At 54.2% G+C, this 13,103-nt stretch overlaps 2 protein-coding genes across 3 annotated transcripts; one reads left to right on the forward strand and one right to left on the reverse strand.

Moving 5' to 3' along the window:
• Positions 1-228: 228 nt before the first annotated feature.
• On the reverse strand, positions 229-5,499 carry PARD6A (par-6 family cell polarity regulator alpha). The gene is made up of 3 exons (XM_027465671.3): positions 5,291-5,499; positions 4,534-4,756; positions 229-1,888 (listed from the first exon to the last, which is right to left on the reverse strand). The coding sequence occupies exons 1-3, from the start codon at positions 5,351-5,353 to the stop codon at positions 1,101-1,103; spliced, it is 1,074 nt and encodes a 357-aa protein (XP_027321472.1). The 5' UTR covers positions 5,354-5,499; the 3' UTR covers positions 229-1,100.
• Positions 5,500-6,379: 880 nt separating this feature from the next.
• HERPUD1 (homocysteine inducible ER protein with ubiquitin like domain 1) lies at positions 6,380-12,320 on the forward strand. 2 transcript variants are annotated; one of them, XM_072043804.1, is made up of 8 exons: positions 6,380-6,545; positions 6,763-6,840; positions 6,926-7,000; positions 7,994-8,115; positions 8,440-8,562; positions 9,176-9,523; positions 10,617-10,722; positions 11,306-12,320. In XM_072043804.1, exons 1-8 carry the CDS (start codon positions 6,408-6,410, stop codon positions 11,471-11,473), a joined length of 1,158 nt encoding a protein of 385 aa, XP_071899905.1. In that variant the 5' UTR covers positions 6,380-6,407; the 3' UTR covers positions 11,474-12,320. The 2 variants fall into 2 exon arrangements, with proteins under 2 accessions (XP_071899905.1, XP_027322056.1); XM_027466255.3 differs by having other exon boundaries at positions 6,381-6,545; positions 11,303-12,320.
• The last annotated feature ends 783 nt before the right edge of the window (positions 12,321-13,103 follow it).

Genomic DNA, 13,103 nt, shown 5'->3' on the forward strand with positions numbered 1-13,103 from the left:
TCCCCAGCCATGGGGTTTCCACCACCACTGCACGGGGTGGGGAGCGAATGCTGTATGCAGCTGCCTTGTTGCAGGGGGTAGCTCGATCCCTGAACAGGATTTGGGACTTGCTGGGGCAGTGGGATGTTGTAGGGCAGCTTCGCCCCGTGTCCGCAGCCCTGCAGTGCCCTGGGCTGTCGGGGCTGTTGCTTCTGCCAAGCCCCAAGGAAGCTTTCAGTGCTCAGGGGCTGGAGGGGGCAAGGTGCCAGCTGGAAATGGCCTCGTGCTCCCATGGGGCGGCTCCTCAGGGCATCGCTGCCGCGAGGCTGAGCTGGCTGGATGAGGGCTGTGCTTAGAGCAGCCCTGGCCCTGCTGTGGGTAGCCTAGGGGCTGTGTGTGCCAGTCCCTGTGCGCTTCCCTGCTGTAAACAAGCCCGGCCTAACCAGCTCTGCTGTCTGGTTTGCTGTCTTGCCTGTCTATGGCCTTGCTTAGTGGCCATGGGGAGCTGCTTCCAGCTCAGCCTTCACCATCCCAGGGGGCTGAAGGTCCTCCTCCTCCTCCCTAGCTGCTGCTAGACCAACGCAGACTAGGGAGGACCAGGTGAGGAGGACCAGCGGGACAGAGAGACGCAGGGAGGTGATGTGCCCCAGTGTCCTTCCAAAACTCCCCACCGTGGCCCTTACCGGGGCCACCCCAAGCAGCAGCAACGCCACAGCACATGCTGGGGGGTTCTGTAGGGTTATTGCTGTCCTGGAGGGGGGAGCAGCACCTCAGGGTGTTTGGGGCCTGGTGCTGACCCCTGCGGAGATGTGAACGATGGACAAAGCAGGGTGCTTTCTATAAAAGGTTTTACTGTCCATTGCAATATATTACTCAGTGATGCGTATTCTGATAAAACAATTAAAAAACCCACTCGTTCAGAAGAAGTGGGGTGGGAGGCGGGGTGCTCAGGTAGGGAGCACCCAGCGGGAGCAGCTGCTGCCGTGGGGACCCAGGGCAGGGGCAGAGGACGGGGGCAGCCCTGCTTGGCCCCCGCCATCCCCCAGGTGCCCACAACCAGTCCAGCCGTGCCAAAACCCGGCCGGCTGCATAAGGGGCAGCATGGGAGCACGGCCCCGTGGCTATAGGGTGAGCAGGGTGCCGTCCTCCCGCACGCTGCCCCGGCCGGGGCTGCCGTCGTGGCTGCCCAGGGACTGCAGGGAGCCCCGCGAGCTGTGCGGGGACGGGCTGGGCAGCAGGGGTCCGTCCGCGGGGCCCCCGTTGGGGCAGCCCCCGGGGATGTAGTGTGGCGCGCTGTCGCTCTCGATGACCAGGTCGCCCTCCTCGTCGCTTTCGGCCGTGCTGTAGTTGCTCAGGTACTGCGAGGCCGGGCTGGGGGTTTGCTGGCTGGGGGTGCTGTCCGTCGACATGCCCGAGCTGCCCGAGGCCTTGCTGCTGCGGATGACGTTGTTGCGCTGGTTGGCCGGCTTGACGGTGATGATGAGGTTGTGGCTGTTGGCCACCATCATGTCCGTCACCTGGTCCAGGGACTTGCCGGCCACGTCGATGCCGTTGACCTCCAGGATCTCGTCGCTCACCGCCAGCAGCCCCGTGCTCTCCGCCAAGCCGCCCTTCACCAGGCGGGAGATGAAGATGCCGGGCACCTTCTCCACCCCCTGCGGGGCCACGCGCACACTGACGCCGTCGCGGATGTAGAAGCCCAGCGGCTTGTCGGAGCCGTGCTTGTGGAGCCGCACGCGGCGGTGGGTCTCCGGCAGGATGTCCACGTCGATGATGGAGGAGATCTGACGGAAATCCTGGGGCATGCCGATGAGGAGGTGAGGCTTGGCCCGGTAGTGCGCGGGGCGCAGCAGGCCCTTCTTCTTCCGCTGCAAGGAGTTGGAGGCGAAGACGCCGGCATCGGACTCCGCTGTGGGAAACAAAGGGGACGTAGTAAGGCAGTGCCCAGCCAGCTGGCACCATGACCTCCTGGGGACACGGGTAACCGCGTGTCCTTGGCCCCAGGTGCCTGAGGAATGGGCAGGAGAAGCTCCCTGCTCCCCTCTCACCAGTTTTTCCCCCCCAGATCATCGCCCCCGGCTCTTCCCACAGCTCGTCTCCTCCAGGCCCATCTCCTGTCCCAGGATTACCCAGCGTACACACAGCCGGGATTAGTGGGATCGAGGCAGTGATTCAGCCTTAATCACGCTTTAAGCCAAACTCTGCAGCTTAACACTGGAGCTGCTGGCTCTAACAGCCCAGGAGCTGGGGACCTGCCCTGGTTTGGCTTTGGGGAGAGGGAATCCAGGCGTCAGCTCTCCCAGTATGACCGGGGGATGTGACAGCACCCAAGTCCCCTGTCCTTGTTGGAGCCGCACCTCTCTCTCGTTTCATCATCACCAGACAGAGGTTGGCTCCATCCCCCTCAACCGTGCCCTGGGTGACCACCCTGTGGCTGCTCTGTGGGTCCCAGCTCCACCACATCACCCCTTGGCCGTGTCCCATGGATGCCAGGGAACATCCCCTGGGCCCTCTCTGGTTTCTCCCCATCCGTTTTCATGGGGGAAGCCCAGATCTGCACATTGCGTTGCCAGCACGTCCCTCCAGCTCTGCTCAGGGGGTGACAGCATCCTCAAGCTGCTGGCCGCGCTCTTCCTCCTCGCCAGGCCCACGAAACGCTTCATTTGCCAGGAGAGCACTTGCTGGCTTGGATTCAGCCTGGCCCCAGCAGCACCCACCCCAGCCAAGCAGCCCCAGCCCATGCCAGTGGCCAGCACTGCAGCAAAGCACCCTGCTCCAAAACCATCTCCAGAAGGTGCTAATGGGAACGGAGAGCCTGGCCCCGGTGACACAGCAAGGGGAAGGCAGCAGAAACCCCGTGCCACCCAGGTGCAGCACCCACAGAGGGGGTACCATGCTCCAGGTGCCCCCCAGCAGCACCCAGACCCCGTTCCAGCCACAGGGGCACTGGGGACACCTCGCACCCAGGGGACGCGGGGTTTCTCCCAGGACAAGCCAGCCTGCCAGGGCTCCTGGGTTATAAATATCTCGCTGCCTGGCTTATTTTTAGCTCGGGGAAGGGCGGCGGAGGCTTTCCCACAGCTATTTCAGCATGCAGCTCCTCTCCGAGGGGTGCGGAGCAGCCACACCGGGCAGGTCAGCACCCTGCAGACAAGCCCTGGGGACGCGCAGGGCTGTGTCCTGCCCTTCCAGCCCGCCCCGGGCCATGCCTAGCCGGGGAGGGGAGCTGTCCCCAGCCAGGCTGACGGCACTGCTGGGACATCTCCACCACCTCTGCGCGTGAGTCTGGCCCAGGAGGCACCCGAAGGGGTGACGGCTCTCTCGCAGCATTTGCTTTTTGAGCCCCTGCTGCAGGACCGGCTGCTCCCGAGCCCCCCAGCACACACACACACACACACGTATGTGCACACGCGTGTGCGTACTTCCCACACTCAACATGTGAAAGAGGCTCTGCAGCCGCCTTCCCCACCAACCTGGACTGGTTTGACTACAGCCCAGCCCTGGGATGACCTGGATCCATTTTAAATCAGCTGTGACTCACCCGGGGCTTGCTCCCAGCCTCTCCACAGCCCCTCTGCCGCGGGCACAGCCGGGAGCCAGAGCGAGTGGGACCCCGTGGCACTGCCTCCCTGCCCTCCTCATCGCACTGCCCATGGTGCATGGCCACGGACAGCTGCTCCCCGCACTGTGCCAGCTCAGCACGCTCACCCACGGACCCTCACGGACTTTTCCCAGCAGGAGAGGCAGCTCTGGAAGAGGAGCGATGCTCCCACGGAGAACCCCATGGGCTCTGCTCCAACCCAGTCACCAGCCTGGATGGCCTCTGCTGGCCGCGTGCCATATTGCCACGTGGGAAACAAGTTTAGGGCATCCACCACCAGCAAGGGGCCAGGAAAACCCGGCTCAGCGGCAGGGGCAGGCTGCTGAGACCCAGCACAGCGTCACCCCTCGCCCAGGGGCTTTGCACCAACAGCATGAGCAAGAGCCAGCGGGATGCTCCAGGCACCGCGCCAGGGACACGGGGACTTTTGGAGCAGGCTCCACCTTCGTGCACTTCTGCTTAATGCTAAAAAGCCTCGGTGCTATTAACTGAGCAGGAGGGGACCTCGCAAGGAGGGCTTGTGTCCATCTCCCCGGCAAAGAGGTGACATACACGAGGCATTTGTCACCGGGAGGCTCTCCAGGTGTGCGCTCCTGCAGCCAGGAAGGGGGCGAGCCCCTTCCCCTTGCAAAGCCCCCGGTGCTGCCCCAAGAGCCCTGACAGCGCGGTGGCTTCCCCACCTTGGGGCAGGGTGATAGATGGGCTCCATCAGCAGCTACTCTGTTTTTGGGGAGCCCACAGAAGCCCAGCTGGAAATGCAACCTCAAAGGGACAAAGCATGAGGATCCCTTTGCTGTCTGGGCTGGGTGGCAGCGGTGTCACCTCCTCCCGAGTGGCAGGAGGGAACAGAGCCAGCCCCGCGGCCAACCCAAGAGCCATGGGCTGCTTTTTGCCCTGCTCATCTCTTTTCACCGAGGGGACGGATCCAGCGCCCTTCTCCGGCTGCTACTGACCCTTTTTCTGGATGATGACCCTGAGCAGGGGGTTGGCGGAGGACAGGGCCTTGTGGTAGTTGTCGTCGTTGTTGATGGGCAGCAGGTCGCCGTGCACGTCCGTGTAGCCCAGCAGCACGTCCACGCGCGGGATCTGGTGCACGCTCTGCAGCAGGCGGTAGAAGTCCTGGAAGGTGCCCACGCTGGAGCGCTTGATGGCGAAACGGCGAAACTCGGCATCGAACTGCGGGGCAGGGGGAGGAAGAGGAGGGAAAGGTGCTCGAGGAAGGCTCAGCGGGACCTGTCATTAACAGGGCTCTGATTTGGGGACAGGGCAATGGCTGAGCCCCTATCCCCACGGGGGGACCGTGACACCGGGAGGCCGTGCCGGTGACATGTGTGCTGCTGTAGCACACGGCGAGCAGCAGCGTTAATTACAGCGCTAATTAATTACCGCCTCCTTCGGTCACGACAAACGCGAAGCCGATTAATGACGGGAGGCAGCGGGAGGGACGGCCCCGCACCTGCGGGACGGGGGCACGCGGGGGAGGAGAGCACCGGGGCTGCGGGACCGGGGACCCGGGCGCATCCCGGCGCTGCTCCCACCGCCTGCACCGGCGGCTCCGGCCCCGCGCGGGGATTCCGCAGCGGCCGCGCCGGGCTCGGGGCAGCGCCGCTGCAGCACCGGGAGCATCAGCGACACCCAACGCGCGGCACCGGTACCGGCACCGGCAGCGGCACCGGCAGCGGCAGCAGCGGTCCCGGTGCCGGCGCTTACCTTGCTCTTGACCTCGATGACGGGCTCGGCGGAGCGCGCCGGGGTGCGGTGGTGCTTGGCCATGCTGCGCCGCCAGCGCTCCCGCGGCCACCGGGGGCTTTTCAGCGGCCGTGACGTCACCGGCAGCCGGCCCGGCGGCGCCGCGCCATTGGCCCGGGCGGGGCGCGGGGGCGGGGCGAGGCGCGAGGCCGGGGCGGGGGGAGCGGGGCGCTGACAACGTCGCCATGGCAACGGCACCGCCAGCGGGGCGAGGCCCGGGCACGGGCACGGGCACGGACCCGGGGAGAGGGGATCCGGGGCTGGGGGGGGGTCCCGGCCCCGTGCCCCCCCCAGAGCTGCCCCCGGTTGATCTTTGCCCCCCGCACAGCCCCCTCCGGTAATTAACGGGCGATTTTAGCCCCCGGTTTAACTCTGAGCTTTTTTTTTTATTTATTAATTCATTTATTTATTCATTTATTTATTCACTTATTTATCTATTTATTTATCCATTTATCTATCTCTTTGTTTATTTATCCGTTTATTTATTTATTTTGCTCTCAGGCTCCCCGCGCTGAGGCCAGGCCGCTAATCCCGCTGACCTCAGGGCTGACGTTCACGCAGCCGCCCGGTGACGGAGGCCGCCCGGCCGCCCTCCAGCTCGGATTTAGGGCAAACCGGGAGCCAATTACCGGGAGTTAATTGCCGTAAGGGCCGCGCTCCCGTCCCGAGCGCTGCCCCCGCACCCGCGGCCGCGGAGCAAGCCCCGAGATGAGGCATCAGGGCCGCGGCCGGTGCTCGTTGGCGCTCCGGGAGCTGTGAGCCGCCGCCTTTCCCCCCCCTTGGCGGCGCACGGAGCCCCCCGGCCCCGCTCCGTGCCCCCGGGGCCCCCGCCCCGGCCTCGCCCCCACGGCCCCGCACGGGCGGGAAGGGGGGGGGGGGGGGGGGGGGGGGCGGGAGGAGCGGTCGCCATGGCAACGCGGAGCCCCGCCCCCTCCCCTCCCTCCCATTGGCCCACGTGTCCTCCTCTCCCCTCTTGTCAGCCAATCGGCTGCGGCCAACGAGCCGGGGAAGGGGGGCGGGGCGAGGCGGGGGGTATAAAAGGGGCGGGCGGCGGCGGGCGCCGCCTCAGGTGCGCGTCATGGCGGAGCGGCCGCGGGTCTCGCTGCTGGTGCGCAGCCCCGCGCGGCGCCACCCCGACCTGCGCCTCAGCGCCGAGCCCGCATGGACTGTGCGGCGCCTCAAGGCCGAGCTGCGCCGCATCGTGCCCGGGGAGCCGGTGAGGGTCTGAGGGTCGCGGGGCCGGGGAACGGGGGGGGGCACTCGGCTGACGCAAGGCCTGGGCGCGGTTGCGGCGGGCCCTGCTCCCGTCAGGGCCCTGCGGTGACCGGGCCGGCCCCTGGTAAACGGTAACGCCGCGGGGGTGCTGCTGGCCTGGGGCTGCTTCTAGCTCGGCCGAGCAAAAAAATAATCCTGTGTTTCCTTCTCCTTCCAAGCCCGAGGAGGAGCAGAAGCTGATTTATTGCGGGAAGCTGCTGCTCGATCACCAGCATCTCGAGGACTTCCTGCCACAGGTACAAAAATATTTTATTTTTTGCTGTGCTGACGTGTGCCAAGCGTGTCACGAGAGATTCAATTTTCCATGTATTTATTCTTTAGCAGGAGGAGTTGCATGCTCTTCATTTGGTGTACAACCTCAAGGCTCCCGTGAATGTGCAAGAAACCAGCTCAGAGGTACTAAGCTAATGCCCTGCTTTGAGTCTTTGGGCTGTAGAAGTTTGTTGATATTGCAGGTGTTTCCTGCTAATGCATTGGCAGTATTGCTGGTGATTAGATGGGTTTCGAGTGTGAGAACGTATTTGGATCAAGCTCAAAAATAACTTGTGGTTTGTTGGTAAAGATCAGGATTGCACCTGTTAAGAAATGTCTCAATTGTAGTCTAGCTGTAACAATAGTGCTTAGAGGGAAACTGCTTTTTGGTAAACTGTTTTGTTAAGTAGAATGTGACCTGTCATATCCTGGTCTCTTTTGTAAGGAGGCTTTTTGTGGACAGAAGATATAGTTAATAGAAATAGAATTAATAGAAACAGAAAATGGTTCTGATTGCTCTATCAGTGTGTGGGGAAGGAAGGCTGTTAGTTGAAGACACTCTTAACTGTTCATGACTCTTCCTTTAGAGGAAGCTCAAGATAAACATTCGTAATTGATCTGAGTACTTAGAGTCTTAAGTGCAAATGTAGAAACTCATTTTTATTTTCAAGTATCTTGAAGTGTTTGTTGCCCAATATAGACATTTGAACTTACCTTACCCATGTTTGGAGCTTGCCAGTTGTGAGTCACCCTTTGTCTGAATATTACACAGATGTATCACTGCAGAACAGCTCTTGAATTACATCTGTGTACAGTAAATGTGTAAGCAAGCAGAAACTCTAGTAGCTAAAATTGAAGTGCACTTCTTCAGTGCACTTCTGACGGTTTTTTTTCCAGTTCTTTAATCCCCAGAGGGGACTTGACTGTTGGCAAAAACTGAAAATACACAGTAATACGCAGTAAATATGGTACTGCAATGGCACCTGGAGGCACCTGGTGCAGAAAGTGCATGAACTGTGTAATGGTGCTTCTAAATTAAGAGCTGTGTTCAGTGTGAGGTAGCCTTTTTGCATAAGACGTTAATAGTAATTCATCACTAGAATAGTAATTCGTCACTAACTGTGTTGATGTCTCTAGGTTAAAACTGGTCAGCCAAGGCTCATGTCAGAAGCTAGTCAAGAACCAGCTGCATCTTCCTCAGATGGTGGAAGACTGAGATGTTCTTCAGGTGGACAGGCTTCAGCGGAAGCCAATACTAGGTGAATACATCACTAAGATCTTTAAAATATGGACCTTTCTGGGGCAGACTAGCCCCTTATGCCATGTCTCAAGACAAGGACAATGGAATATAGGCCAAAGGTCATAAGGGTGTATGAGCTTCAGTGGGCATGGAAGAAGTCAAAGGAAAATGCCCTACTGGTAGAGGAAAATCTTCCTTTTATTCATTTGGGTAGAGATGGCTATAATGCAAAGGAAGAATTCATTTTGTTTCAGTGCACGAAATGGTAAAAGCTATTTACACATGTCCTGTAATAAGTAACTGTCTTGTGCAGTATTTGTTAACAAGTGTTTGTTTTGAACAGACCTGAAACAGCTCCGAATCCTTTCCAGACTGTGGCCCCAGGGTTTTCTGCTTATACGACCTATAGCATGCTTCAGATGTCCTGGCTTCAGCAGATTTACGCAAGACAATATTACATGCAATAGTAAGTCTTTGTGAAGCTACTGGTAAAAAGCAGAAACTGTAATACAAGGAAATGGAGAACTTCTTGTAGTCCTTCCTCTTTTGGTTTAGTGTGGTCAGACTTTTTCTGTTGGACTTTGCACTCTGTGGTGTGGAAATGCAGCTCTGTCATCTGGCGTTTGGCTTACTCTTTAGGCTAGTGATTTGAATCTTGCAAATGGCAGATCTCTGCCTGCCTTGACTGGGAGCAGGCATCTCTAGAGTAAATCTAATTCTGCTGATAAGCCTTAGATCCTTACAAACTTTTTTGACATTTTAAATTATCCTCCAAACTGGAAATCCTTGGCGCATGTAAGACAATCGTGGCAGCCTTCCAGAATACTTTAGATTGCTCCAGAAAATTTTATGAAGTGTTGAAGTTGCTAAAGTGAAGGCGTGTGGTTTGATTTGAAGTAGTCTTGTAACTGTTTGTCATAGGCAGAGCCCAAACTTGTGTTTTTAACCCGTGGGGTCTCTGTACTTGCCACTTGTGTGTGACCTGACTTTGTAGTTCTGTACTCTGAAGATGGACAAGTTTTCGGTGTCTGTTTCACATGATGGGATTTGAGTTAAGCCTTACTCTTTCTGGTTTTCAGCTTGGCCTCTACTGCTGCATCTGCTGACCAGTCTCACCCACGACGTTCTCAGGAGATACCAGTGGCACAAGTGACACCCCCAGCTCCTCTCCCAGATCCGTTTCCTGCACAAAATCAACCTGGAAACCAGAATGCTGCTCCACAGGTTAATGCAGCAGCCAACCAGAACTTAAGGATGAATGCCCAAGGGGGGCCCCTCATGGAAGAAGAGGAGGAGGGTGGCAATCGGGATTGGTTGGACTGGCTCTACTCTGCAACGCTGTTCTATGTTTTTGTCAACATCATCTATTTCTACTCCAGTATCAGCAGATTCCTCCTGGTTATGGGCGGCACTGTTCTGATGTATCTGTAAGTGCATGGTGTTGATCTCTAGCATTGTCAGAAATGTTGTAGAAGTGCTGTGCTCTGCAGGGTGGTGTGAGCTTTCTGGTCTTTGAGCTTAGAGAACTCTTACACCTAGAGAAGATGAACTGCACATCTCATCCTGGTGTTTAGCAAAAATACAACTTCGGTCTATGGGTTCCAAGAAGAATGAATAGGTGACAGTGAAGCCTCTCACCCTTCTTTTGTAGTATAGCTGTTGTAGTTGACTTGCCTTTTTAGAAAACTGTTGGAAACAAAGAAAAGGTTTTTCTGCTGTGTTGCCTTTCAGAAGAAAAGACAAAAGCAAAGGAAATTCAGTGCCCTAAGTTGCTTTTGAGCCTCTAGAGGGGGAAGAAAGTTGGGATAAATCTTTTACAAGTAAAATAAAGATAACAGGCCCTCTGAAATGTTTGGGATGTCTGAGAGATGATCTGTCCGCCTTGTAAATTTTTACCACCAGTGAGACAAGCGATCTAGACCTACAGATGGAATTCAGAGGCCTGTCAGTTCAGACTGGAGCAGATCAAATGCTCAGCTCTTCCAATCTCTATGCAGGTTTGGAGGGGGAAGATGGATTGCAACATTACAAGTCCTTAAATTTACTGTTGATAATCCTAAAATGCAACTTTAAACAACTTAGTTTGGGTTACAAGCTGTAGGCACTGCAGAGATGCTAACTTTTTAAGTAGGTCTGCATGGCCTGCTGTGTTTTGGTTACATGGTGCCATTTCTCCTGTTCTTTGTGCCCTTTAGGATCAGAGAAGGTACCCAGGGGTACACATAACGTGGTTAAGATGCAGGTTCCAGTTCTGTACCTGTAGCAGCACCTTCCAGCAGGCTTAGTCCTGATCAAACCTAGGTGTAGTTATTTTGAATGCTAGCAGGTGTTTAGCTGTGTCATCCTATTCCATGGTTTGCCTGCTATTAGGAGACTTCAAAATATGTCCCAGGTCAGGGCAAAAATGTTGAATTTGCTGTCTGCAGTGATTAGAGCAGTCAGGTGTTACTGAACTGTCTTGATGTAACAGGAAGGAGTAGTGGTTAGCCACTATTAATACAAATATGTTGGCTTCCCCAGGCATCACGTTGGATGGTTTCCATTTAGACAGCGACCGGTTCAGCCCCTCCCAGATAACGTTCCTCCTCAAGCTGCTGTAAACCAGGACCAGAACAATAACTTACAGGTATCGTCTTCTGCTTTTTTTCTAAAATAGCAACATAGAAACCCTGTGAAGTTTCACTTCTAGTTTTGTAATCACAATTTAGTACTAAAAATGACTAACTTTTGTGGAGAAGTATCTTCTGTGGCTGAATAATTGTCAGCATGCTGCTTTTGGTGTAGTTCATTCTACAGAATATTTCAGGCTGCATGCTGTCTTCTAGTTACTCATTTGTTTGGGGGTATTATGGTGGAAAATGGTCTGCCAAAGACCATGCAAATTCTGTAACTGAAGATGGATGGCATATAAGTCCTGCATTTACAGTTGACACTTGTGGCTGATGTCACTGTTCACTAAGATGTAAATGCTTACATAGTTCACCTGATCTGGTGCTTGTATCTGTCCCAAGCAGTCCTCCTGGGCATACAGCATGAGTTAGCCACAACATAGTGTGCGGCTTGCTCTTCTAACTTTGTGGTTGTTGGGAGATACTTTGGTGCAGGAGCACCACATGGGTTTCATATTCTGACAGTGAAATTCAAGTAATAATAATGCTGGTTACCTGATTCTTCTACAATGACTCACTGAATATTCTCTATTTCAGCAGGGAGGAAACGTGGACAGAGCAGATGACAATGAAGCAGCACCTGATGAGGGCCAAGCTTTACCAGAACTGCAGCAGGCCAACCCTTCATTTATGAGCACAGCATGGGTTTTTTTCAAGACTTTCTTTGCATCCCTCCTTCCAGAAGGGCCTAGGGTGACCCGCAATTGACACCGGTCAGCTTGTCTGAAATGTCATTGGGCTTCGGTCTCCCTGAGTGAAATGGATAAGAACTCCGGCACAAGTGCAAATGTGTGGCATTTCTCTGGCCTTCACTGATGAATCAAACTTCTCCAAACTTCTCCAAGAAGCCTTAAGTTGTGGCACAGAGACGAGATGATTCTTCTCATTCCAAAGAACTTTCTGTAGCATTTAGTAGAAACCTACATAGAAGCTTGGCATTGTAAACTTGTGCACTAAATGCACAGGCTCTAAGCAGGTGTGCGAAAATGTTAGGGAAGCAAATTGCTTCTTCTGTGCAATGTGATTCCTGTTGGAATGTTTCAAATGCTATTTAAATTACACTGAGTGTAGTATCTTGAAACAAATTGCTAGATATGCATTAGCAGGTTTTTAGGAAGAATCTATTGTTAAATTGCTTCAACAATATTTTAAACTTCATGTAAATATTTTCCTATGAAAGATGTATTGTGCAATTTCCTTGGCGAAGTGGGGGGACTGTGAGACAGCGACCTCCTGATAAGCAATTATTTCAGTGGAGTTGCAGTCTAAATACTAAGCTGCCAAATTCAGATACTTTAATCTTGAGACGTAATTATCCCCTACTTCCAAATCATGGGAGAAGAGTAAGTGCATTCAACTTTATTTAGCAAGAACTTATGCAAGATGTAAGCATACCATTTTCAGATGTAAAGTTAAAGCAGTCTAAAACCTATATTCAACTTAGTTGGCTCTGGAGTGAAAGATGAATCTATTTTGTATTTGATTTTCCTTTTGATTTCTGATATGGTTAAGGGCTTTGATTCAATAAAAAATTGCAGGCATGTCTGTACTTGTATATGCTCATCATGGGCTCTTTTTATTTAGAAATGATAAATGAGGGTAAAAAGATGCTTGAAGAAATATCAACTCAACTCTTTAGCTGTGTTCAGCAGCCTTCAGTACTCAGTGCCTTGGCTAGCTTGCTTGTTGGAAGCTGTTGGCACAAAGGCATCTTGAAGCGGGCAGGACTGTGGGTGTCTGGAAAGTCTGGTGTCTGACCTCTCGAGTCCGGTGGGTGACTGGTGTCTTTGCAATGTGTGATTTTGGTTCAGGGATTTAACTCCTCAAGGTGTGCTGTGTCCAGGGACAGTATTCATGCAGCTTCATGTTTTTCCTTGGAGCAAGTTGGCAGAACTGTTTAAGGATAAAGTGTCAGGATTCGTGTGCATGAGTTTCTGCAAATAGCCTAGCAACCTGGAAAGCTCCATCTTCCCCTTCAGACCATCCTGGTGTTACGCACAGTTTGGAGTCACCAGCTGTATCAAGTTGAATGTTAGCAGCAGTTTTTTGGCTTGGAAAGAAAACCTGTTCAAAGCCTTATCAAGTAATTTTTTTGCCACTGGAGACATGGGTGGGGAGGAAGGGTAGCACCAGGTGCTAAAAATTAGCGATAAAGCTGCCTGTACATACTTAGAAATAAATAATTTGAGAACTGAGTTTTGTTACTTAAGGTGTATATTCTTGCATAAGCCTTTGAGGCAAGCGTCCTCTCTTTCTTTCTCCACTTGTGGTGAATTGACCTGTGCTCAGCACTTTTTTTTTTTTGCATATTATGGATTTTTTTCTGCTAGATTTATCT

The sequence above is a fragment of the Anas platyrhynchos genome, chromosome 12 (genome assembly GCF_047663525.1).
Source record: "Anas platyrhynchos isolate ZD024472 breed Pekin duck chromosome 12, IASCAAS_PekinDuck_T2T, whole genome shotgun sequence".
In the NCBI taxonomy this organism is placed as follows: Eukaryota; Metazoa; Chordata; class Aves; order Anseriformes; family Anatidae; genus Anas; species Anas platyrhynchos.